General features: G+C 35.8%; 4 protein-coding genes and 1 long non-coding RNA gene across 5 annotated transcripts; 4 read left to right on the forward strand and 1 right to left on the reverse strand.

Annotated features, from left to right (window-relative positions):
- Positions 1-430: 430 nt before the first annotated feature.
- Positions 431-13,374, forward strand: gnl2 (G protein nucleolar 2). The gene is made up of 16 exons (XM_059568156.1): positions 431-621; positions 1,845-1,929; positions 2,256-2,350; positions 2,554-2,693; positions 5,392-5,576; positions 5,719-5,785; positions 5,881-6,039; positions 8,322-8,435; positions 9,135-9,263; positions 10,480-10,584; positions 10,672-10,830; positions 11,145-11,252; positions 11,570-12,051; positions 12,339-12,418; positions 12,731-12,804; positions 12,915-13,374. Exons 1-16 carry the CDS (start codon positions 558-560, stop codon positions 13,047-13,049), a joined length of 2,181 nt encoding a protein of 726 aa, XP_059424139.1. The 5' UTR covers positions 431-557; the 3' UTR covers positions 13,050-13,374.
- On the forward strand, positions 6,048-7,495 carry LOC132158657 (uncharacterized). The gene is made up of 2 exons (XR_009437706.1): positions 6,048-6,792; positions 6,850-7,495. It is a non-coding gene; the product is annotated as an uncharacterized LOC132158657 (long non-coding RNA).
- On the reverse strand, positions 13,358-15,448 carry LOC132158656 (axonemal dynein light intermediate polypeptide 1-like). Its single transcript, XM_059568157.1, has 6 exons — positions 15,221-15,448; positions 14,965-15,101; positions 14,256-14,425; positions 13,994-14,172; positions 13,556-13,720; positions 13,358-13,483 (listed from the first exon to the last, which is right to left on the reverse strand). The coding sequence occupies exons 1-6, from the start codon at positions 15,299-15,301 to the stop codon at positions 13,442-13,444; spliced, it is 774 nt and encodes a 257-aa protein (XP_059424140.1). The 5' UTR covers positions 15,302-15,448; the 3' UTR covers positions 13,358-13,441.
- A 1,445-nt stretch (positions 15,449-16,893) lies between these two features.
- On the forward strand, positions 16,894-20,501 carry LOC132158658 (smad nuclear-interacting protein 1-like). Its single transcript, XM_059568158.1, has 4 exons — positions 16,894-17,309; positions 17,489-17,618; positions 18,435-18,994; positions 19,707-20,501. The coding sequence occupies exons 1-4, from the start codon at positions 17,149-17,151 to the stop codon at positions 19,960-19,962; spliced, it is 1,107 nt and encodes a 368-aa protein (XP_059424141.1). The 5' UTR covers positions 16,894-17,148; the 3' UTR covers positions 19,963-20,501.
- Positions 20,502-20,822: 321 nt separating this feature from the next.
- On the forward strand, positions 20,823-22,782 carry gpn2 (GPN-loop GTPase 2). The gene is made up of 6 exons (XM_059567083.1): positions 20,823-20,906; positions 21,352-21,818; positions 21,893-22,049; positions 22,146-22,306; positions 22,387-22,517; positions 22,631-22,782. Exons 2-6 carry the CDS (start codon positions 21,399-21,401, stop codon positions 22,701-22,703), a joined length of 942 nt encoding a protein of 313 aa, XP_059423066.1. The 5' UTR covers positions 20,823-20,906; positions 21,352-21,398; the 3' UTR covers positions 22,704-22,782.
- Positions 22,783-26,299: the final 3,517 nt, after the last annotated feature.

Genomic DNA, 26,299 nt, shown 5'->3' on the forward strand with positions numbered 1-26,299 from the left:
TAAATATATCTGTCCTGTTAAACAGTATGGGAGCGATAACTGTATAGATGCTGCAGGTCTATACAGACATTGCAGGTCTATAGGACATTGTTAAAGCAAGTTCTAATGCTTAGTCAAACAAATAGCTTGGGGTTACCAGCTTCTGACTCAAATGTATTGAACAAATAAAAAGAAAATTAAAGAAGACCTGAATCATGAAACTACATAACTAGGTTATAAAAGATGTTTAATATTGTTTGAAACAAGTTTAACGTGACCTCGGTCAATGTTTACCACACACAAACCGGTTTATTAGCTTGTGTACACTGACATAAGTATGGGTAAATTGAATTGTGGCTTTGTAGATTCTCATAAATAACACAGATTTCATTCTGATGAACTACAGTCCAGCGTAAAAGAAAAAAACGAAGAAAAAAAAGTCGTCGCTTGAATGATGACGCATTTCCGGGTTTCTGTAACGTTAGTTTATTGTAACACGTGGAAATCTACAGTGGACTATAACTCAGTCATATTTCTTTATTTACAGTATTTGGACTGCACCGAAATAATCGATCACAATGGTCAAGCCAAAATTCAAGGGGAAAAGCTCCATAAATCCCTCAAACTCCAGCAGTAATCCCGGTAAGATTAAATTATCCGCTGGTCTGGCTGTGAATTGCTAGCCAGCTAAAGCACTAGCCAGCTCTTGTTGCGGAATATATGAGACGTTCTGTAGTTATGATTTCACCGTTGTCTGTTGTTAGAACCGCTTTCATCGATGTTTACCGTGTTATTAGTTGATTTGGTGTATGCATGACTTCTGTCGAGCCTTCATTGAGGCTCATCGTTCATGTCTGGGTACCAAATTGCCGTGTTGTACATGACATTTGTACGTGTTCAATAATAAATGAATTACAAACTTGTTCTAGATTGCCACCACAAAGGTTTTTTATGTTTTTTTTTTTGTTTTGTTTTTTAGAAATGTTTAGAATCAGTGTCAGAAATTATCTTTATTTTTAAGGGATAATGTTTGCTCTCTACTTTTAAGGAGAATTTTTAACAATTATGAGAACATAAAAACATCCCCTACGTTGTTCGTTTATGCCAAATTCTTACATTGAACTATCATAAATTAGAGATTTTGGCTGATTCATACACTGTTCATAATAAATTGCTTATTAAATAAAAAGCTGTATTTCTTTATTTTTTTCGTGACCCAAAGTTGACATATTTTGAATGTAATGAAGGGTTATTTAAGGACAAATGCTACAAATTGCACACTACTGTTCAAGTTTGGGATCAGAAAGTTTTTTATCTTATTCAACTAGGACATTATATTGATCAAAAGTGAAAGACATTCACAGTGTTACATAATTTGTATTATAAATAAATAATGTGCTTTTGAACTTTGTTAATTAAAAAATCCTGAGTCTCATATTAAGCAGCACAAGCGTTTTAAACATCGATAATAAAAAAAAGGTTTCTTGAGCACCAATTTAGCATATTAAAGTGATTTCTAACTCAGCTTTGCCATCACATTTTAAATTATATTTAAATAGAAGAGTTGTTTTAAAGTATAATCGCAATATTTTTTCCTACTATTTCTGGTTTCTGTATTACCATTATTTAAATGCAGTCTGGGTAAACAAAATATCTTTTGAAAACTGTTTTCTTTTTTTTCTTTTATTTACCCCAATTATAATTGGTGGGCTTTGGTAATGACAAGGGACTCTTCTGTTAATCGCGGCCGTTGTTCTTTGTTTTAACAGTCTGTCACATTTATGAAGCATATATAAGATGACTAAACTGCACTATGTCCCTTTGTATAACAATGTGTATCTCTTTTAACTTTCTCCATCCCACAGACCGGGTCAAGGGAGCTGGAGGGAACAACATGAGGGACCGTGCCACCATCAAACGCTTAAATATGTACAGGCAGAAGCAGAGATGGTAAGCCATTTACAAAATGATAACAATTCAGAATGACCTTTATTCACCAAAACAACACAAACACACAAGGAATGTTATGGTCTCTAGGAGTTCTGGATATGTATGTATTATATTTGTATGTAATAAGACAATAGAAAAAAAAATAAACAAAATTGAGTAAAAAATTAAGGTAATATACATCTAGATGAAGTAATATGCATTGAACACTAGTCATGGAGAGAGCTGATTTATTTATTTAATTACTATTTAACTCCCAACCCTAACAAAAATGAAACATTTAAAATTATAATGAAACCGAGATCTTTTTATCATTCATATCCCCACAGTAACAATCGAGGTAAGGTGATCAAGCCCTTGCAGTATCAGAGCACAGTTGCTCCAGGAACTGTGGCCAGAGTTGAGCCCAACATCAAGTGGTTTGGTAAGAGCAATTTCTTTTTTGTCCATTTTAATTAGTCTTATTGTGTATGCTTGATTATTGAAGGGAACTAGCCATCTTTTCCAAATAATATTATAGGCCACTCATTCTGGGGTCATACCTATACCATTCAGAATTCTTATCGGATGTAAATAGGTCTGATTATGTGAATATTTCTTTGGTTTTCCCATATGCTTCCTGTGCAGCCAATACACGTGTTATCAAGCAATCGTCCTTACAGAAATTCCAGGAAGATATGAACGCGGTAAAGAAAGATCCGTACCGAGTAGTGATGAGACAGAGCAAGCTACCAATGTCCTTGCTGCATGACCGAATAAAAGCACACGTGAGTATTCACTCAAGTTACACATACATGCTGTTTTTATACAGAAGTCCTGTGGCATGATGTGAAAAGACAGGTAGGCTCATTGTTTGCATGCAGTTTGGTTTGCAGTTTTTCAGAGCAGGCAATCTAGTAATGCATTGTGATAAGCTCAGTAAAAAGTAGTATTATGAATCCTGAATTTATTTATAATTTACCTTCAACCAGAAAGCATCAATAAACAATTTATTAAATCAATTTAATGCAATTTTATGTCTATTCAAATATTATAATACAACATGGTAACATCTAACCCTGGGCTTTATATGTGTATATAACATTTCTATACTATTAGTGTTGATTTTTAATTAATCAAAAAAAAATGTTTAGGTGTTTTTTTGATTATTTTTTTTATACATATTTCATCAAAGCTTCAATATATTAGAATTTTGCTTTAGTAATTATTATTTTAAGCAGCAAGTTTTTAAGGTTTTCATCTAATATTTATATTTTATTTCACCTTATTTAATTTCAGTGATTTAAAATGATTAATAATACTTTTAGTTAACGGGACGTTATATGTGTTGTTTTTATGGTACACCAAAACAAAAAATCTGACTGCGTAGATCATTCCAAATTAGGAGAGTCATAGTATAATACTGTGTTGTCATTTGATTGGAAAAAATATAGCCTAATTAAAGCAAAAATATTTCTGACATTAGATTCCAACGGCAAAATTGCCCCTTCATGAAGTACTTCTCTGACTTGATTATCAGCTGCTCATTTCTGGCAAATTCCTGTGAACAACTGGCTTTGTTTATTGGTATTTAAATGAGAAAACAGTTCTTTACAACCCGTCTTGGTCAAACGTCTTGTAACTTGTGAGCCTCACGTAACACATGCTGTACTACGACAAGAACACACAGCAACAACAATTGTTGTGCCATGATAACGGCAGTGATTTTGTTAGTCTGAGGGTGTAGCGCGGGGCATTGCCTGACCTGCGATAGAACTTGCTCTTTGGCACCTAAGGGCCTGCTGTCTGCCAGTAGCAAAGAACAGCAAAAAATATGTGCTCAGAATAAAATTTAAGGTTTTGCTCTGTTCTTCGTGTTCCTTCTGCAAATGTTGTTGATTTGTTTCAACATCTAAACTGTTCCATGTGTGAGCAAAACCTTTGCATAATGAACTTCCCAATTAACTTTGGTTCTATGTCTCAGGACTGTGACACACTCGCTATGTTTTTTTTGGTTGCAGGGAACTGGCAAAACTGTTGCAGTTATTGATTTTCATCCTCTCTTTTTGATTTGTGGTGTTTGAGCGGCTCCTCCAGCATGTGCCATAATGGCCATTGTTTGCGCACATTTTTCTCTTTCTCAGAAATATTTTGAACGTGTCGTGATGTGGTGGTTAGCCTCAAATCAGGTTGTTTTTTATCATCCACGTCAATTGTTCCGAAGAAATGCAATCTTACCAGAAGTACAATTTCTTACGAGAAATGTTACTGGCTTTGACAAGATCTGTAAATTGCTTGTTTTATCCCATCCTCTGTTGCAACAGTGGTATGTCTTCACTTTTGTTTTGTTTTTAGGTTTTTACAGATTGCAGTTTGACCTGGTCCAGTTATAGACTTTAACTGGAAGAAGTTTCGCTCATTGTTATTTGGCTTTTGTATGATTTTATCTTTTTCGGTATATTAACGATATTAAAATTAGCTGGACTTTTTTTTTGTGAAAGCATATGTTCTATATACACAAGTGTTCAAAAGTTTAGAGTTAAGATTTATGTATTTTTTAAAGTGTCTTATGCTCTTAAGGCTATTTATTTAATTAGCAATAAAAACTGTAGTATTATGAAATACTATTACAATTTGAAGTACATTTTTCTATTTCTAAAACTGTAATTCATTCCTGTGAAGACAAAGCTGAATACTGCAGTCTTTAGAGTCACATGATCCTTTTTTGGGGGGATTCTTTGATGAATATGTAAAAACATTTTTTTTTAATACTCACTTTTAATAATTTTAATGCATCCTTAATGAATGTAAGTATTAATTTTAAGTATTAAAAACATACTGCGCACAAGCTTTGGAACAGCACTGTGTACAACATTCTACAAATGCACAAGAATGCATGAAAGCTGGTGTTTACAAACCTAATGTAAACCACATCTGCATTTAGTTTGAGAACTGCAGATTACCATCTGATTTTTTTGGAATGTGTCTAAACGGTCAGATCGGATTTAAAGTTTCCATTTTCAACAGTGTGCTGTGCTTTCTGGAGCTGTAGCCAAATACAGAGATTTACCCTCATTTAGTGAATTGTCACTTAGTATCGTGTTAAGGCTTGAATCTTTACTATAGTAGATCAAGTGCAGGCTACACTGTTTAAACAAACTGATTTCACCACTTGACAGAAAGTCAGTCCTCAAGATAACTAAACAAAATAGGTTTATGCGCATTGTGAGTAAAGCCATATTAATATACTAAAAATTGTATGACTACTCTCGTAAGCCATATACAATGTGCAGATGAGTACACTACAATCTGCTCTCCCATAAATCACTGGGGCGTCTTTCCTCTAAGGATTGGTAGCACAGAGAACTGTCAAAATGCTTGCAAGACCTGAAATATCAGATGCTTCATCAAAGAAATTCCCAAAATTATGAACGTTATGATGAAGAGGATAAAACTGTTCTCATGAGATCCTGCTGGTTCTTCTAGAACTCCAAGGTGCACATTCTGGACACAGAGACGTTTGAAACCACATTTGGGCCAAAGGCACAAAGAAAGAGGCCCATCTTGTCTGTGGGAGAGCTGAAGGACTTTGCTGAACAGGCAGAGGTCTCTGCTGTGAGCTACAATGCTGAGAAAGACCGTGATTTGGTGTCTGAGGACAGCGGAGTCAAGTGAGCGAGTGCCTTCTAGAGATTATGAAAATTTGTAGTTCTGTACTCACTACAGGAATAAGCTATAGCCCTGTTTTTCTAGCAAAATGGTTTATATATCATGACATGACACAAAGCCATTTCATTTTTCCCGTCACTGCAGGGATGAGGCTCGGGAGGAAATCTTCAAAAAGGGGCAGTCAAAGAGGATCTGGGGCGAGCTTTATAAGGTGGTTATTACCATCTCCCAATGTCTTACTCATTGAAAGTTCGAATAAAAAATGTAGTTGAAGCCACATCCTAAAATGAACCATGCTTTGTGCAGGTGATCGACTCTTCAGATGTCATTATCCAGGTGCTAGATGCTCGGGACCCTTTGGGCACTCGATCCCAGAGCATTGAGTCTTACCTGAAGAAGGAGAAACCTTGGAAACACCTCATCTTTGTGCTCAATAAGTGTGACCTCATTCCCACATGGGTTACGGTAAGAAATGAAAGTGGAATACTAATACCAGTCTCAAAATCTGTTGAGCTGCCTATGTAGGCAGTATTATAAGCTGACATAGGCATGCTACTGAAGTGAACAGTGTTTCAGAAGCTTTGTAAGATACCTTCACTTGTCAAAACTCAGTGGCTTATTTCAGAAAAGTAAGCATTACGAAACTGAATGTTACATTTGCGATATAACTCTGCTGTTATTATTGGGACATTAGCTTAGCAACATGCTAACACCAGCCGCTGTTAATCCATTTATGTTGGGTTAAGAGAAAGGTAAGAAATCTTGATGATAAATCTGCTTATTCATTCAGTGGCAAAAAATAATGATAAAATAGTTCAGCCTAATTAAAAAAAATGATTTACTTATTATATATGGGTGGTGTGAATTTGTATGCATATTAGAGTATCATGTTGTTATCTTAGCAAAATGAAATCCTTTTGCAGTTGATGGAAAATATGTCAGAAATCTTAATTATAAATATATTTATTCATTCAGTAGTTAAAATTATTGATAAAATATTTCATATCGGTTGTTTAATCTAATTAAAAAACAGTTTTCCCAATATTTTTTTTTTGTGCTGTGTAATTGTATTGATGTGTCATTACCTTAGAATAATCATAACACCATCCATTGTGTCGTATTGAGTCGTAATAATAAATATACTTGTAATTACAACTTTTTTACAAACTTTACCAAGAGTTACGACTTGTACCATGTGACCACTGCAGAATCACTGAGGTGCCATGTTTAGGTGTTGATAATGTTGCCATTGAAATGCATATATTCGAATCTGAGGAGATTAATTACTCCAAGTAGAAGGTTGTGTGTTGTCATCTCAAAATTACAGAAATTATGACATGGCGGCAATTGTTCGATATAATTAGAAAAAAAATAGAGTATAGTGTTATTAGCTTAGCGAGTTTCTATAGAGTGATCCGCGACTTTTGTTGTTCTACAACAGTTAGGATGTATGGAAGCACCTATGTAGGCAGTAGACAGCAAGGCATCTCACTAGGTTTCTGGAACAAGGCCACTGTCTGCAATGTGTCCTGTTGTACATTCAGTTCTACCATCTCTGGAATTTGTTTCACTGACAGACAGGCATGTTTATCTTGGCTTGTAATAGGTAACCAGTTAAAGGCTCCTTCCCTGACAGATATTTATTTTCTGTCTTTCGCATCTATAATTCTTGTTATTTGTGATTCTGAAATGCAACAACAAGGAATGAGGGAGTTACACCAGCTGTTTATAAGCTGCAGGCCTTTTCATTCAAGCCAAAAAAGCATTAGCCTACCCCCTCCAGATTTATGACTGAGGTCTTTTGTAAAACTAACAGGCAAATGATTGGGAAACCTATTAGTTTTGTTGTTGAAAGGGAGTCACTTATCATTCTGTGGTGATTCTTGTTGGGCAGCTTGTGCCCTTTTTTATTCGTTCTCTCTTATCAAAAACAATTTCATAGATCACTTCTAGTGTTAGACCTAGGTAGAAATTTATAAACCGCACATACGACTGGATTTGATTCTAAATTCCATGGATTTCATCCTACATCAAAACGATCAAATTGGGATTTCTAAAGGCAGAAACTGACACAAAAAGTTATATGTAGGCCAAATGAAGAACATATGCACAATTTGTTTTGTGCTCACTCACCAGTAATTCAACATTCTCAACATTGATTAAGAATACGTTATAAGATGAGTAGAAAAAATAAATAGACTCATAATGCCCACCCTCATGTTGTTCCAAACCTGTATGAATTTTGCTCTTCTGTTGAACACAAAATATATTTTTAAGAATGTTGGTAAACACAGTTGATGGTCCCAGTTAACTAACATAGTCAATGGCTATAACTTATTGAAAAGGTGCCTTTATACCACATTTGAACTTACTGAGCTCTTCCAAATGGCCCATTTTTTCCACTAATGCTTATAAATGTAGACTGCATAGCTAGGTGCTTAGTCTTAGAATTTTATAATAATAGAAATGCCTGAATTTGATAATTAAGAGATGTGTTCCAAAACATTTTTGTCTATAGTGGTAGGTATTATATAGTATTTTTATGTTTATATGTTCACGCTGCTCTTGAATCTACGTTGAAATGTGATTTATTAAGATAGATTTTTTTGTGCATGCAGGCATTTTATAAATCATTCATAGAAACTTTATTAATACTGTTGTTGATTAATATTTTTAGGATGATGCTACACTTTTTTCTATATGTGAAGTGTTTTTCATTCTTGTTTATTCTTGTGTCAATGTTGTAGAAACGCTGGGTTGCAGTTCTTTCTCAGGAATACCCCACTTTGGCCTTTCATGCCAGTCTGACCAATTCCTTCGGCAAGGGCTCCCTTATCCAGCTCCTGCGGCAGTTTGGCAAGGTGAGGCTTTAAACATTTACAGTGTATGTTTAATGTTAAAATGCATTATCGTGCCTTGGAAACAATCGGGCAATGGGTTTTAAACGCACAACAGTTTCAGTCCACATCGTTTATCAACTCAAGCTGCAGTTTTAGGACAAGGTCAATCTGTTTTTGGTCTGTAAAGGCAACAGATGTAGAGAGCAGTGGTTTGGTTGGGTACCAGATGCACCCCACCCTCCCATGCTATTGGGCTCCTGTCCTGTCTTCACATCTGCCTCGTAGCTATTTTTGGGAGCACAGCCGTAAACAAAAAATTGGAAATACTAAAAAGGAGATAAGGCTTGCATAACATAAATTTTGTTGAGGCTTATATGACAGGACACTCTTTTAGGAGTTAGAAAACATCAGTGCAAAAATATCACGGTTGCCATGGTTGCAATATAAATCTGCAGGTGTAATGACATTTAAGAGGCCTTTGTAGATTGTGTATCAAGTCTTTATTTCTTGGGCCCCCTTTTTATAAGTGTATAATGTAATGTGAGAGGGAATATGTGCAAAGGGTTGATCCAAGATCGTCTTGTTTTTCTGACCTCAATACAATGAAACCAACATTATATCAGAGGACTTGATAGTATGTGTGTATTTCTTCTATTTAATTGCTGCTTTTCAAAATGACGTTTGCTCAGTATTAACATGTCCATATTGATTTTTGCTCAGCTCCACTCAGATAAAAAGCAGATCAGTGTTGGCTTCATTGGTTACCCCAATGTTGGAAAGAGCTCTGTTATCAATACCCTGCGCTCCAAAAAAGTCTGTAACGTGGCACCCCTTGCTGGTGAGACAAAGGTAAGACCTCTAAAGCCTTTTCTGTGCATCTCAGGGAGGTGATTTTAACATATGGATTTCTGTATTTTTCTACCTGAAAATAAGGAGCCGTGTGAATTTAAAAAAATTTCTTGAAGGCGTGGTTTAACTAAAAAATTAAAAGACTATTATTAGTTTGCACACATTAATCTGAGTGACTTTTCCCCCCATGGACACAAAAGGAGAAGTTTAACACAATGTTCATGCTGCTATTTTCCATACAGTTAATGAATGTTGTCAAAAGATGTAAATCCGGGGCCAAAAAAAGCACTATTAATAACCATTACATTACACTGTATTTAAAGTCTTTTTCTTTTCAAAGGTTATCATTTCTGATGAGCTTTTCCAATAATATACTTGTGTTTGTCATGTACTAATCGTGGACATCAGATGATTGAGTGATTCCTCTTGTACATGACATTAAATGATTCCGAGTGTATGGTTACCTGCCAGATCCTGACATGTGGTAACATTTTGGACAGCTTAAGTTTCCAACATTTTGGTTTTGGCTGCGACATTTGTGTATTCATGTTTTTGTGTGAAATTGCTTTTTTTTTATGTTGTCAAAATTTTCCCCTTATTTTACAAACATGGAACTGAGAAATGGTTTTCAGAGAGAGCGAGTGAAAGTGCAAGGAAAAACATTACTGACGGAGGCCAGATTGAAATCTAATTCTAAACAAATCTGGACTTCCACGCTCTTCTGTTTATGGTTTAAATGATAAATAGTTTCATTAAAGAATTTCCCCGGTGTGCCCAGATTTGAGTGATTCTTCAATTAGTAGACATTTCTGTCTTCTATTTTCTTTTCTTTTTACAACAGTATTTCTACTTCGATTATGAGATAGATAGGTTTGATTTGATTTTAATAGCTTAAAAATGTGTTGTGCTTCGTTAACTAGCTTTTCATAAGTTGAAATGTTGGGTTTGCCTGAATCACTGTTTAGGCTTTTGGCCAGTCAGCAACAATCATTAACAATCTATTTAGTTTTATAAACTTAAAAGTTAACTGACTGCTTGCTAACTTGTTGAGAGTTCTTATAAATTGCGTATATTTAAATGCAGTTCGTTATATTGAAATGTTTTCGGTCTGGTGGTTTCGGTCATGGATGAATCTATGAACTTTCTGTCAGATGGCTCAAGCTCAGCCTTAATGCCATAACCAACTGTTTTCTTTCTCTCTTTCTATTTCTGACAGGTCTGGCAGTATATCACACTAATGAGACGCATTTTCCTCATCGACTGTCCTGGCGTCGTCTATCCCTCCGACGACAGCGAGTCTGACATTGTGCTGAAGGGAGTGGTACGATGACCTTGACTCTCAAAGTCAACCGTTCACATTGGCAATCCCAGCATCTTCATCTGCTCACTTTGTATTTGTTGCATTTAGGTTCAAGTGGAGAAGATCCGAAATCCAGAGGATCACATCGGAGCGGTGCTGGAGAGGGCCAAAGCAGAGTACATCCAGAAGACATACCGCATTCCGTCCTGGAGCTCTGCCGAGGATTTCCTGGAAAAGCTCGCCTTTCGCACCGGAAAACTGCTCAAGGTCTGGCCTGATTGTGGAGAATCTGATAAAACGAACTGTCAGCTCGGTCCTCGCGGCACATTTGTGTATTCTTTCCTCTCAAGTGTCCGATTGAGATGTGACAGTTTGCTTACTTTAAGCCCGTGGAAAATATTTAATTTTAACTTCGGATAGCCAGTTTACAATAGTCTAATGCCAAAACCACTACGATTTAGTGCAAAATTCGATTTTTAAAAAGGGTAGGTTGTATTTGTTAGTCCACATCTTTATCTCTGTCCAAATACTGTACATGTTGGTGCTGCAATGATTGGTATTTTGTTGTTCCACTTATACAGGGTGGAGAGCCAGATCTGCCGACTGTGTCTAAAATGGTTTTGAATGATTGGCAGAGGGGGCGCATCCCATTTTTTGTGAAGCCCCCAGGATGCGAGATGGATGAAGAGGTAAATGGACATTTCTTCTTAACAAAATGTGCTTAGTCTTTGGAAATTGCACTTTTTATATTCAAAATTGTCTTCCAAGATCATAACTGTTCCATGTTTTGCTAAAATTAGAGCTTTATGTTGTTTTAAAAGACTTTGGAAGAAATTGTTTATATGTAACGTCCATAATGCATATTGAATTACTTTGTACAAATCCTCTTTTTAAGTCACTGTGGCCAACAGAATTACTTGAATTTTGACTGTCTTTATACTGGCAGACACTAATGCACTTTTTTAACATTTATAGTCTTAAACTGACACTTGATCTCTCTACTCAGAACAAAGCACAACCGATGCTGGAAATGCCTGAGATGGAAACCGAGCAGGAAGAGCTGGAAAACAGACTTGAAGCTCAGGATGTGGATGTGGACGGGGCCTCATCTAGCCAGCAGGAAGATCAAAAGCTTCTGAGACAGAATAAGGAGGAGATGCAGAAAATCTTCAGCAATGTCAAGCAGAACTTTGGCAAAATAAACGTCGCTCCAGAGTTCACCGAGGAGGACCTTGTGCCTGTTGAGATACCTGACATACTGGATCCCTCCTGGTCAGAAGATGAAGATGAGCAATACGAGGAAAATGAAGAGGACAGGGAAAAAGTGGAAGAGCAGATTGGTGAACAACAGGAAGAAGAATCCTCTGAGACCCAAACCAAAGCAGAAAAGAAGAGCACATGTGAAGTGAACAGAGAGATGGATGAGAAGATTGCCAAATTAAAGCACTTCCTTGATCGTGCAAAGTCAAAGCACTTCTCTGCCATACGGTTTGTTTGAGCTCATATTGATATTTTATAGGTACCTTTCAGGACACTTCACAGCATAAACAGTAGGATCAAAAAATGTACATAGCAATACAAAACATAAACTACAAACATAGAATTACTTCAAAATATAATGAGTACAGTTATGATATAGGGTTAAGGTAAGGTTGTGAGAGGGTTCTGTAAAGGTTAACGCTAATCCTATTTCAGTAGACTGATTAATTGATTTTTTTTTTCACTTTTTAGCTCTTATCTGTTTATATTATAATGTTGTCTTGATGTTCTTATAGAATTCCTAAAGGCCTGTCTGAAAAGGTGTTCAGTGAAACCGTAGCAAAGCAGAATGATGCAAAGAATCTGCAACGGAAAGGTACAACTAACTCAAGTTAACGCCAAATGTTTGTGCATCAAAAGACATGGCTGCTCCAGCTGTGTATTTAATGTACAACAAAACATTATTATTAGTGCTGTCAAATGATTAAGCCTGATTATGATTGATGAATGATTAATATTGACAATAATGACAATAACAGTCATTTTTGACATTGACCACAGTATCAACAATATTTAAAATATAATTTTGAATACACAAAATATTCCACAGAATCTTGTGTCATTGATTAGGGTTGTGTGGTGCCTCAAACAAGTGAGAAATGACACTCTTCCCTTTTTGGTTTTCCAGCTGTGAATGTGGGTAAAAAGAGCAAAGCTGAAGATGAGGAGCCGGCACAGCCTACCAAACTCACATCTAAAGAGGTATGCACTATTCTCCCAGCTCAATCGTCTCGATTCCTCAGTCCAGACATCTCATAAATTTGAGACCAAACTTATCTCTTTCTCTCTGTTGAACTTCTTCACCTCAACAGAAAAGAAGACTGGAGCGTGCCCAGAAAGTGAAGAAAGTGGGGGTCCGCTATTATGAAACGCACAATGTCAAGAACAAGAATAAGAGCAGAAAAATGCCCTTAGATGGCAAAAAAGGCAAACGAGCTAAGCGATAATACCTGGCCAAATACCTAGTCACATCAATCCCTGTTTCCAAAGCCATGTCGGTGGCTAGGTTGGAACATCTGGTGTGGAATCATGGTGATTTGTGGAGAAGTGAAGGTTCGGTTAATCTCTGATACAATCGTTCCAGTGCACTTTATTCATACTGTGGCATCATCCTGAACATTCTAACTAGTCTGACAGCTAATTCATTTCAGTACTGTGCATTTTCAGTGCTTTTAACTTCCTGTGTGAAGTTTGAATTATGTACTTGTGTATCTACATATGTACGTTTTCTTTTGTTTGGAGAAAAAACTAATCAATAAATACTCAACACAGGTGCTTTGATAAAGGTTTTATTAATTAAAAGGGTATGAGAGTAAGTGTATTATTATTCTAATAATATTTAAGCCTTATTCCTCAGGGTAATTATGCCCTCCAGTTGTGCCTAAAAAATAAATGGTTGCATAAGAGTCTGAAAAATAATCAGAAATCATGATTATGATGATTTTTGCTTTACCTTGAGTTGCTGATTAGTTCGTTTGAGGAACTGAACCTCTTCAGCATGCTTCTTTTCCTCAATTTCCCGCCGTTCTGCTTCCCGTCTCTCGATGGCCTCACATTTAGCCTTCTGCTCGTTCAGCAACCTCTCCAAATCTCGCTTCTCACCCTCCAGCTCTAAAATCTACCAACAGTTTGTATAAACAAACTTAGTTGTTCAGAAAATATTTTATTATAGTTATTATATGAAATCTTTATGATATCATTTTTATTATGTATATACATTACGTTTACATTTAGTCACTTAGCAGATGCTTTAATCCAAAGCGACTTTTTTTTTATGTTATTGTAAAATTATTTTAGAATCTATACAACGTTACAATTATTTAAAAGTTTGTATAAAAGATGTAAGAAAAATTAGAAATAATAGCTTTCGATAATAATTGCTTTAAATGACCTTGTTCTCCATGTCAGCCATTCCATGCTCTGCTTGAAGTGCTTTCCTCATGCCAAAGGCCACGCTGCTCTCATACAGTGTTTGATAGGCAGCGATGGTCATCCGAATCTCGTCTCTAACTTGCAACAGCAGGAGGCCCCGCTCAGCACAGTTAATGGTGATCTGTCTGATTAACTCATCTGAGACATTTGAAAGAAGGAATGCCATGTGAATCTCAACAGCAATTAATTTGACACTCCATTAGTGAAATGTGTATTTTTACCGAAGCACTGAGAGTAGAGCTCCCTGCGCACAGGGCAGATGCCAGTCTCTCTGGCCTGTCTTTCCTGCAGGCTTCTGTCCAGCTGTTCTTGCAAATGAATAACGTCCATGCGTGTGCACGGAGCACTGGACACCGGCTGCACCCACAACTGGTTGTCCTCCATCCATTCCCTTTAACAGAACCATTTGAAAGATTTATACACTATCTTTCAAAGGTTTGAGGTCGGTAAATTAAGAAAAAAACATGTATTTTATGCCCACCAAGGCTGCATTTATTTGATTAAAATATAAACTGTATCATGACATATTACTAAAATATTACTAAAAACGGCTGTTTTTATATTTTACAATGTATTCCTGTGATGGCAAAGCTGAATTTTCAGCAGTAATTTTCCAGTCCTTTTAGTCATTAGCCAGAAATCATTCTAATATGCTGATTTGGTGCTGAGGAATTTTTTGTTGTTTTTAACATTGGTTAATATCAGTGTGGAAGCCATGACACATGCGCATTCAGAGCAGCATTTATGTTCGCTAATAATTTTGTAATTTTATAGCTGTCAAGTCAAAAATCTTACTGACCCAAAACTTGTGAACGGTAATGAGCCGTGATGAAACAATATGCAACTAAACTACAGTGTTATGGTAGCATCCGCACCTAATTAAAGAAAATGTTTAATAAATATGCTAATAAACCAATTATTTTATTTGACCTTGGTGGTAGAATGGCATTCAGGATCTCTTCAGTCTGCTGTTTGCTGGTATCCGCTGAGGGGCTCTTAGGTTTGGGTGGAAGAGGGACTGGGCCGCTCTCGACCATCTTTTGGGGACACACTTTCAAAGGGCGACTCTGAGTGAAATGTGAGACAAGATATTAATAAAGGATGTTCAGGCTTTATTACAACAATGTAAACTTTACGGAGGTTGCAGGTTTATTTTTATGCCTATACATCCAAGAACTGATCTTACCCTTGGAGACTTCCTCTCTGTGTTCTTGCTCACCAGCACCGGATAATCATACTTCAGCAAGGAGTCAGTCGGGACCATCATGCTTGTAATGTGGAAGTGTCCAGAAAATGTCCAGGAATGTTTCAAACTCTACGTTGTAGTATAAAGCTTCGGATGACTTCGTGTACACGCGAGAAAGTTTCGTTTAGTTGTTTCCCGTTGCTATAACAACCGCTCTCTCCCAACGCGCGGGTCAGTCCCATTGACTGTATAAAAACAGGTCAGTCCGTGAAAGTGAACCAAACTAATCCGGAGAGAAAATAATGATTATAATAAATATTAAGTAGTAATTAAGTGTTTTAAATAATTTGCATACACATATATTTTATTGAACTGGCCACAGGGTAGCAGGCTGTTAAAGCAAAAAGGCTATGATTTTTTTTTTTTTTTTTTTTTTTTTTTTTTTTATTAAATGCTTGTACAAGATAACAGCAAAACACACAAAAACATTAACAACAGTCATTGTCATTACATTACAACCATACTCCAGAGACCCTCAGTTCAGTCCAGATTAATTGCCAAGTTCTTAAACACAGCCACTGTTCTCATAGCTTTTAAGTTTTTAGATAACTCAATAGACTCAAAGTACATCTTCATTTCATTTTTAAATCTCAAAAAAAGAGGATTGCATTTAGAAAATTTACATTTGTGAAAGTAAAATTTAGCTAACAGAAAAATAAGGTTTATAAAATAAATATCACTTTTCTTTCCAGCTTCATGAAAACCAAAAATGACATTTCTATATGTTAATTCAAAGCTAGGATTCACATAACATTTGATAAAATCACAAATGTCACACCAAAAAGTTACTGTGAAAGAGCAGTTCCAAAATAAATGTAAAGTAGTTTCAGGCTTCTCTGAACAAAAAGAACATAGGGTATCAATGTCATTCTTAAGTCGTTTGAGAAAGCACTTATCTGGGTAACACCTATGAATTAATTTAAAGCTAAATTCTCTCGTTTTATTAGTTATCAGGTATTTGTGAGGTAATGTCCAAACTTTTTTCTATGGAATATCACTTACAAAACCATTCCAATAAGAAATTACATAAGGCACAGAGACAGACTCCTCCTGAAACAAGACTCGAATTTTCTTATTGTTTTTGGATTTAGATGAAGAAAAGCATTGCTTACCTACAAATGTCTTACATAGATCCACTGAGCGACAAAGAAATGGAAAAGAAAATCCTTTATAAAGCATGATAACTCCTTGTGGCACTGCAACAGCCACAATGGCAAACTCTTTTGGAGTAACAGGAATTCCATGCTTTACCAAGAACTCAGAATAATTACAAATTGAACCATTTTGATTGAAAAGTTGAGAAACAAAAATAATTCCATTATTAACCCAATTATCAAAGAAAAGAGATTTATGTTTATACAGTAGGTCCTTATTCCAAATTATATAAGAGTGAGGAGTAAAATTGTGTTTAAAGATGAGGGAGCTATGAATTATTTCTTGTCATGTGATTTTGAAGTGAATGACCACATTTGACTGTATACTTGTTTTTTGCTTATTACGTTTTTTGTTCTTTAACTATTGTGCTCTAACACGTTTAATTTTTTTTATTCCCCTTTTTGTCCATTTTATGTTGCTATCTATATTATTTAACCTGTTAATATTTGTAGCATGCTGTTCACTGTAAATGATTAACATTTCTATAAGTTAACCGCTTAAGTTAAGAATTTGTATATTGAAGCTCTAAAGAAAGCGGAACTAAATTTGCTTTTTCAAAAAAAAAGAAGGGAAGCCGTTCTTCAGCGTACAAGCTTCGAACCGGAAGTGGTCATGGATGTTTTTTAAATGCGGTATGAATTTTGTTTCCATGCTTACCTTTGATATGAACGACTTTTACTTTTTACGAAGTTAATAGGCAACCTCATTTCACAATGGATGACAGGAGACGACACAGAGAATCTCCTGTCCGGGATGTAAAGACAAAAATAAAGCAAGAAAAAGTGAGTCCCGCGCGGCCTCCGCGGGTCCGACGGTCCAGTTCATGCTCCAGCCGAGGAAGCAGCAGCCCTCCCCCGAGACAACGAGACAGCAGGTCAGCGCCCCGTGCCTCACATCCTGTTTATCTTCATGATCATGACAGCTCCGTCGAATAAAGTTTTTTTTCAATCTGGAGATTCCGTTCAAATACTGTAGCATTTGCGGATGACCAACAAGTTGTTTTATCTGTAGTCAGTAGTTTCATACAAGATGCTTTCTGAACTGTATTTTTAGATCACCTGTCAGAAGAAAGGACAGGTCGCCAGCGAGGAGAGACCGTTCATCGGGCAGACCGCAGGAGAGGTCACCTCGACCCCGGAGAAGTAGAAGCCCTCACCACAGCACTGACGTTACGATAAACCGGGTGAGTAAAACTGACACATATATCATCTTGTCTTACGATAACAAGTTACCCAATGTCATGAACTGACAAGAAAGCTGTTGTAAATGGGCTAAAAAGCACAGAGGGCTTTGGCACAAAACTTATAGGACCTTCATGGGTGAAAAATTGCATTATAATATAATTTGACTTTTTGTATAGCATGCTGTATTATTTAATTGGTATTGAAATACATAATTAGTGTTGCTCTGTGTATTGAATTGATGATATTTTGGTATTTTAGGATATTTAATAAGCAAAATTAAATTTGTTTACAAAATATGTATATACAGTTACATTACAAAATTGTATATTTGTGTTTGTGTGTGTCTGTGTGTTTATTATATCTTAGCAACATTGAGGTTTTATTTTCATTACAGGAGCCAGTCAAATTAACTTTTCATAAGATAACAAGATGATTCAACATGATTCATATTTAATGTATTATTTTTGATTAATAGAAAATGAGTTAAAATGCTAGTTATTAAATGCATGTCTCTATATTCTTAGTTATGTAGGCTTTCTTTGTAGTTTTAATAATTAATGTAAATAGTTGTTTACAGATATATAATTATATATATTATAAATACTAGATATTTGAATTAGGTATGTGTGCATTTATATGTTTTAAGATATTTTGGAATATATAAATACAGAATTAAAAATATTATAATAATTGCTTTCAGTAATAATAATTGTAATATTTAATATAATTGTAATATAATTATTGATGTTATTGAAAGCAATTCAAAAGGTGTACTTTATTCAGTGGAGTGTACTAAGATTTTGTCTTCATTACAGGAGCAAGATGATCACAGAGGATCTGAAAGTCATCGGCATCGTGAGAGAAGGGATGATTCAGATGATCGCAGGATGAAAAGGGAGGGAGAGCGGCCTCGGCAAAGAGAGAGAGACAGAGAGCAGAACAGAAATAGAGGAAGAGAGCGGGATGCCTACCTACAACAGCAACAGCAGGCTGAGAGAGAACGGCATAATGAACGGCGGCGGGAGAATCGCCTCAGACAGAGTGGAAGTGGTAATGAGGAGCATGAGTTTGGTGGTGAAAACACTGATGATTCTGCACCTGCAGCCGAGAAGGAAAAGCCCAACTTTGAACTATCAGGTGCTTTGGTGGAAGACACTAATACATACAGGGGGGTGGTGATCAAGTATAACGAGCCTCCCGAGGCCCGGATCCCTAAACGAAGATGGCGTTTGTACCCTTTTAAGAATGACGAGCCGCTTCCAGTCATGTACATCCACAGACAGAGTGCGTATCTACTTGGACGACAGAGGAAGATTGCAGACATTCCTATCGACCACCCGTCTTGTTCCAAACAGCATGCTGTTTTTCAGTACAGGTCAGAACAACAATAAAAGCTATTTGGTAAATGGTTAAGTATGGAGACCCGCACATGACATGCAGGAAAAAATACTAGGCTAAATCATGTGCACCATTTACTAATTCGTTCCCTCAATGTACTAAAACGTGCACACGATTACTATTGCATTCCCTCGATTTACTATTTCTTTCACTCGATTTATAAATTGTGCGCACAATATATGAATTCGTTCCCTCGATTTGCTAAATCTTGCGCACGATTTAGCAAATCGAGGGGAATACAATAGTAAATTGAGGGGACGCAATTGTAATCGTGTGCATGTTTTAGTACATTAAGGGAATGAATTAGTAAAACGTGTGCACAATTTATTTATTTTTTCTTGCATGTCATGTGTGGGGCTCCTTAGTTAAGGAAAAAATAATTATTTCATTATTTATTCTTCCTCATGTTATTCCAAACCTGTATGAATTTCATTCTTCTGTTGATCACAAAAGAAGATATCTTGATATGTTTACAGATATACCAAATAGTTTACAGTAGCAATTAACGTATATAGTTTTAAAAATTTTTTACATGATATAAAAGTTAATGTTCATCACAGTACAGAAGAAAACATATTGATGCTATTTTCACTACATTGCGACTTTAAAAATGTAAATAAATATCCTTGAATTCAAGTGTTAATTTCTTCCTTATGATTTAACTTCTGTCTCTGACATATCATCTCCAGATTAGTGGAGTTCACACGGGCGGATGGCACCATGGGCAGGAGAGTGAAGCCGTACATTATCGATCTGGGTTCTGGTAATGGAACGTACCTGAACAATCAGCGTATAGAACCGCAGCGTTACTACGAGCTCAAAGAAAAGGATGTGCTGAAGTTTGGCTTCAGCAGCAGAGAGTATGTGCTCCTTCATGAGTTCTCCGACACGGCCGAGGTTGACTTAAAGAGGGAGGATGAAGAGGATGAAGGCCTGGATGAGTAGTTCTCGCCTCATCGTTTACCAAAGTTACCTGTTTTGTGCTGAACTCTTTGAAAGAGTTTCATTGGTAGGGACAGAACCAGCATGAATTTATTGATTCAGAATTTACTTATGGACAATGAAGGAATCTCGCTTCAGCCTGCCCAAATTGTCTGTATGACTCTACTCTCAGGTGGATAGTTTTGTATCCAATAAAACTGTGTGTACAGTGTTGTTCTTCAAAGCAAGTGCTCAATGCCAGAACTAATTCATCTTCAAAAAATGTCCAGATTTGGTTACTGTAAATATATACTGGATGTATTTGATGTGATTGTTTGTTTCATGTCTTTTAGTTTATGGTCTTTGTGACTAGATACATTCTGTGTGCTAGTTAGATGGACTAGTCTTTTTTGCGCACCCAGATTATCATCCTCATGGTTATGGAGACTCATTTGAATATTGCTAAACAAAAGATGGCATTTTACTTTAAATATTTTATTTTCACTCCCAAGTACATTTATATTTGATTTTTAGATATTTTGTATTTGGTAAATAAAGATGAATAATAATGAATGTTGGCCTTTTGATTGACTGCACACATTGTTAGAGTAAATGAGGAAATCTGAAAGCGAAGAAGACATTACTTCGTCGAATAATGCAGTGAATTTTGTGTTATATATTTAATAATTCAGTCTACAATATCATAGTAAACTGTTGTTTGAATTACGCTATCACAGCGTACATCATTCTCGGAGCCACACAACTCACATTTTGTCCTTTAAATAATAAATTGTCTTGGTTAAAAGTTTTCTCCGATTTATAAAGTACAATTCTGTAAAGTTGCTGTATTTTCTAATAAAAGACGTAAAGTCCGTTTTGCGCGACTTTTATTTTGAAACCCTTAACATCCGGTTTCCGTCACGTTTATAGCGTCATGATGCAGCGAAATAATTCACCGACTTTAAAAGGTTTGTGTGTATGTTTTTTGTTACATGTATATTTGTTTTTCGATATTAGATGTATTTGGTTTAACACACACATTAATTCTAGTTCAATTTGGTTTCTTCCTATCTATCTGAACGAGTTTGTCTACGGGTGCCTCTCTTCCCAGACCGCGTAAATTAAACGTAATACTGTTCTGTAGAATTTACATTTAAGGATACTAATAAAAACGATAATCAATATTTGAAAATTAACTAAATTGTTACCATCACTTATTTTAAGTTCCTTTATATCCTTCAATCTCTTCTGAAGACATAGTTTATGAAATAACAATTCTGTCATCACACCTTCACGTTGTTCAGTGGTTGTATTTTCCATGCTTTCATAAAACATAAACAAAACATGCTCAAGTCTTTTAACTTGGAAAAAAATGTAATTATTTTCTTCATAAAATCTCCTCCTAACTTTTAGATGTAGCCTAGTTTTCTTCAGTTGCACAGTGGCGAACCTGCTTCATCATGACATCATCAAATCCTCCAAAAGCAGCTCTACATTTTGGCCAGGTTGTGATTGGTCCACCTGGCTCAGGTAAAACCACTTACTGCCGGGGCATGCAAGAGTTCCTCAGCCACCTCGGGCGCAAGGTGGTTGTTGTAAACCTGGATCCTGCCAATGAAGGCCTACCCTATCCGTGTGCCGTCGACATATCCGAGCTCGTCACTCTGGACGATGTGATGGACGGGCTAAAACTTGGCCCCAATGGTGGCCTTATCTACTCTATGGAATACCTAGAGGCAAATTTGGACTGGTTAGAGAGCAAGCTGAAGTACCACCATGACTGCTACTTTCTTTTTGACTGCCCAGGTCAGGTGGAACTTTACACTCACCATAATTCTGTGAAGAATATATTTGCACAGTTATCGAAGTGGAATTTCAGGGTAAGTAGATACAGAGACTCCTCTTGTGATTTCTTAAGATGTATCTCCTGTCTAATTTCATCTGATATTGGCAGCTGACCGCAGTGCATCTGGTGGATTCCCATTATTGTGCTGATCCGGCCAAGTTCATCTCTGTACTGTGTACTTCGCTGTCCACCATGCTGCATATTGAATTGCCACATGTCAATGTGCTCTCAAAAATGGACCTCATTGAGCAGTATGGCAAACTTGGTAAGAAAACATAGTCCAGACTGATGCAGAAAAGTCTTATTTGTGGATGTACATCAGTTTAATACCAGCTCTATTTTTTATTTATTTTTTTATAAGCATTCAATCTAGACTTCTACACAGAGGTTCTGGACTTGACCTTTTTGGTGGAGCATCTCTCCGCAGACCCTTTCTTCAAAAAGTTTCACCACCTGAATGTGAAGTTGGCTGAAGTGATCCAGGACTACAGCTTGGTGTCTTTTGTTCCTCTTAATGTGCAGGTTAGAGCTCACTTTTGTACTTGTAATGAACTGTATGCGGATTTGTGGCATGATTTTTGACCGTTGTTATTCCTCTACAGGATAAGGACAGCATGACTCAAGTTCTGAGAACTGTGGACAAAGCTAATGGCTACTGCTTTGGAGACCTGGAGGAGAGGAACCTGCAGGCTATGATGTCTGCTGCAGTTGGAGCAGACTTCCAGTTCAATGCGTATCCTTTATCATACTGTTTAGTTCTATGTTTTTGTAGTTATGTTTATACACTTCTATTCATTTCTGCAATCACACTGTTGAATTTTGATTATCCTTAATCATTTGCCTCAGAACTCTTAGTGTACAGGAGAAATACATGGAGGCCACTGGGAAAACTGTGGAGGACGAAGTTATGGATTTGTAACCATTTTTATATTGATTAAAAAAGAAAAACAAAAAAAGCAATTTGCAGAGGTCTCATTTCACACTTTTAAACACATTGCAGGCACGCTAAAATTCCACAAATAAGAAAAATAAAATAAATAATAAAAGTTTTTTGATCCCCACACCGAAATTTGTACATTCACAGCTGAAATTTTAAATTGTCTTAAACACTTAAAACAGTCGTTTTAGACACATAAATCGCACAATGTTTTCTACATAAGCAATAATTAGTCAATGAATTGTATCAGATGTGACTTTACAAGGAACTCAATACACTAGAATTCTTATTTTGTAATAAATACTTATTTTGTTTGTTCTGTATCTAAGTAACCGTGTGCTTCTGTATCCAAGCAAAGTGCTGTTTGTCCACAGTAAAACTAAATCTCATTATTTCAGCTTGGGTTGCACTGAACCCAAACTACATTGTTTTGGGTTTCGAAGACATGCATCTTAGTGTTTGAGCATGAAAGATTTGATGCGTAAATAGATTAACTTCCTCCTCTGAGCAACTTATTGATCAATGTGTGAGTGCAGTGGAGAGTATCGCCACTAGAGGTCACTCTCGTAACGGCTAATTGTTCACAATATAATAGTCCGCTTTTGCACGTTTATCACTGCATTTTGAAAAACTGCAGTCGCCTGAATTTTAATTGTTACCTAATTAAAGACGGTTTACGGCATGTGAAACATTAAAATAGCTAACAAATGATTGGCGATCTTAAATATGTGAAGTTGGGCATAATTTAAAAGGGGATCAATTAACGCTGCTGATTTTTATTATTTGGTACACCCTTGTAAAACAGTACATACATGTTCTGGTTTTGCTTTTTCGTTAACACGTTTTCTTTCCCACTCTCTTGATACATGGCGCGTAATTTGCTAACTTGTGGCGGAAAACCTTTATCAAGCCGGAACACCTTTCCCCTCATGTGTAGTCTGGACCTTGAAAAGGCCTTCTCACTCGCGGAGGAACACAGGAATGCATTGTACACGAAAGGGAGACATGACAACTATGTTAGATAGTGCTCTTTTTTGTTGAAATTGTCTTTTTGGTCATGTTTTCTTCATAATATTAGTTAAATATGATCATAGTCATTTAAGCTTATGTATGAAAGTGCCACAGCATCCCTCAGGAATTAATCTCCACAACAGTCACCTTAACACATTCTTGTGCGAGCCACGGAAGTATTCCGGGAACCAGAAAGAAGTGCTTCGCCTCTTAGCGCACTCGGTCGGTTTGAGAATTGTGGAAAACGCGGAATGGATTACTGTCATTCTATTTCACTCTAAAAACGCTTGTGACAGATGACTTAAGAACATTTAAATATAACTTACTATGCTGCTATACACGTTTATAAGATTATAATATTCTTGTAATATTATTAGTGCACAAACAGGACTGCGCTATTCCACGGTGCATATATCATTAGAACCTCATGTGTTAGAGAGCGTGATCCATGTCAGTTCATAATCCAGTCCACATATTAGTCGAATCTGCAGGGTAAAAACAGGAGGCAGATAGGGAATGGAATTGGCGATGTGAAATCTGTTTCTGCTTTGCTGGGTCTGAGTATGTGCAAGCTTGGTTCTATATTTGCTCTAAGCATCATTCTGGAGGATAAAAGAAGTTTAGATATTTTCAGTGTAACAGGAACTACTTGGTTTATAGCTATTAAACTCAAAGAAATTTTAAAGTGTTTCTTTATTCAGTTATTTCCCTCAGTTTCCTTCTATTCTGAGCTATGATTTCATGACATTTGAAATCTGTTGACAAAATAAATTCAAATACAATAAAGTTGACAGTGACACAAATTGCTGCAAATTTTAGAACAAAGGTGCAATAAAAAAAAAATGTAATTTGCTGTTTAGGGTTAGGCTTGTAGTATTGAATCTGCTTCATGTATTCTATTTACACTGTAGGCCACATAAAATCCTTTGAAGTTTCTCTCAAAATGTGAAAAAGTAGGCAATTTGTTTATGTAAGCCGTATGGCGTGTATCTATCTATATATATATATATATATATATGGATATCTATATATATATATAAAATTTATTTATAATTTATTTATTTTTGTTTAAAGTAGGCAATTCGATGTGTTTATGTATATATATATATATATATATATATATATATATATATATATATATATATATATATATGTGTGTGTGTGTGTGTGTGTATGTATATATATACATACATAGAATTTTTTTTTACTTTTTTATAATATGATATATGTTGTTGTTGTTTTTTATTTGTTTGAAATTGAACTTCAAGTCAGAGTTTCCATTGTTTTTCCTCAGGCAAATGATGTCACCATGATCATATATTTTATATTGTTATGAATGTCATGAGTGTGTGCCGAACACGATTATACCCCAGTTATGGTTTCCTATGGAGTGGTACTTCCTTCCCTAGCACACTTCAGAGAGTAATTTTGTGTGTGTGACGGCTGCCCAGCAACCTGCTGGCTAAGGACCAGCTTCCTTGTGTCTGCTCTTGCTACTTTATGGATTCCCATGTGGGGGTGTGTCTGAGAACAAGGGATTGAATGAAACTCTGATTGAATGAAGGGCTCTGCTGAGCAGTTTCCTCCCTTTACCAGCACTGTATACATGTGGCTTATTGGCGCACTGAGGGTCATGAAAGGGTTTGAATACACATGGTTTTGTTTACACAGAAAATGTGCCATACTTTGTACTCTGCCTCATTAAAACTGTTGACAAACAAGGACAGATGAAAGCCATGCTTGTTTGGCTTTCTTTTTTTTTTCACTTGGAAATCTCAGCAAAATCATTATATATCTTCCAGATTTCATCCTCTCTCAGTAATCTTATGCAAGGAGCACAATATTTACAATTATATAATTTTATGCCATTTAGAGAAGGATAACATAAAATCTAAAACTATTACGTTTTCACTATTTAGCACAATTTGTCTCTACAAACAAATGTTAAGATTTACCATCTAAATATTCACTTTGTGGATATTTTACATGTCTTCATACAGTAAATTTCACAGTTTAAGACTGATTTGGGTTTTGTATTGCTTGCCTTTCTTGTAGCTCAACTGGTATATCCTGACGCTAGCAACACCAAGGTCATGGGTTTGATTCCTGTACTAATACTGTCAAATGTATACTTTGAATCAGGGTTATTGTTGTTATCTAAAATCATAGCTAAATATGTTAATTACTTAACATAAAATTAATGTCAGCTAAAAAAAATAAAAAATAAAAAAATTCAGCTATATATATCTCAGCCAGTCTAGCCTAAAGTACTAATTTAACTAAATCTAAAGCTTAAAAACTCTTTTTTAAGCTTTTTTTAATATATATATATATATAAAAGAACAAAAACTGTATTAAAATGGCAAAACTTACTAAATTTGCCATGAAAACTGAAAATATTTAAAAAAAACAATTAAGCATCTACTGAAGGGATAAAATGAAGATTTGCTAATGTAACACTAAAAATTTATTTAATTAATATAGTATTATAAATTCATTTCCGGATTTCATATATATATATATATATATATATATATATATATATATATATATATATATATATATAT

This window comes from Carassius carassius, chromosome 15, assembly GCF_963082965.1.
Source record: "Carassius carassius chromosome 15, fCarCar2.1, whole genome shotgun sequence".
NCBI classification, from domain to species: Eukaryota; Metazoa; Chordata; class Actinopteri; order Cypriniformes; family Cyprinidae; genus Carassius; species Carassius carassius.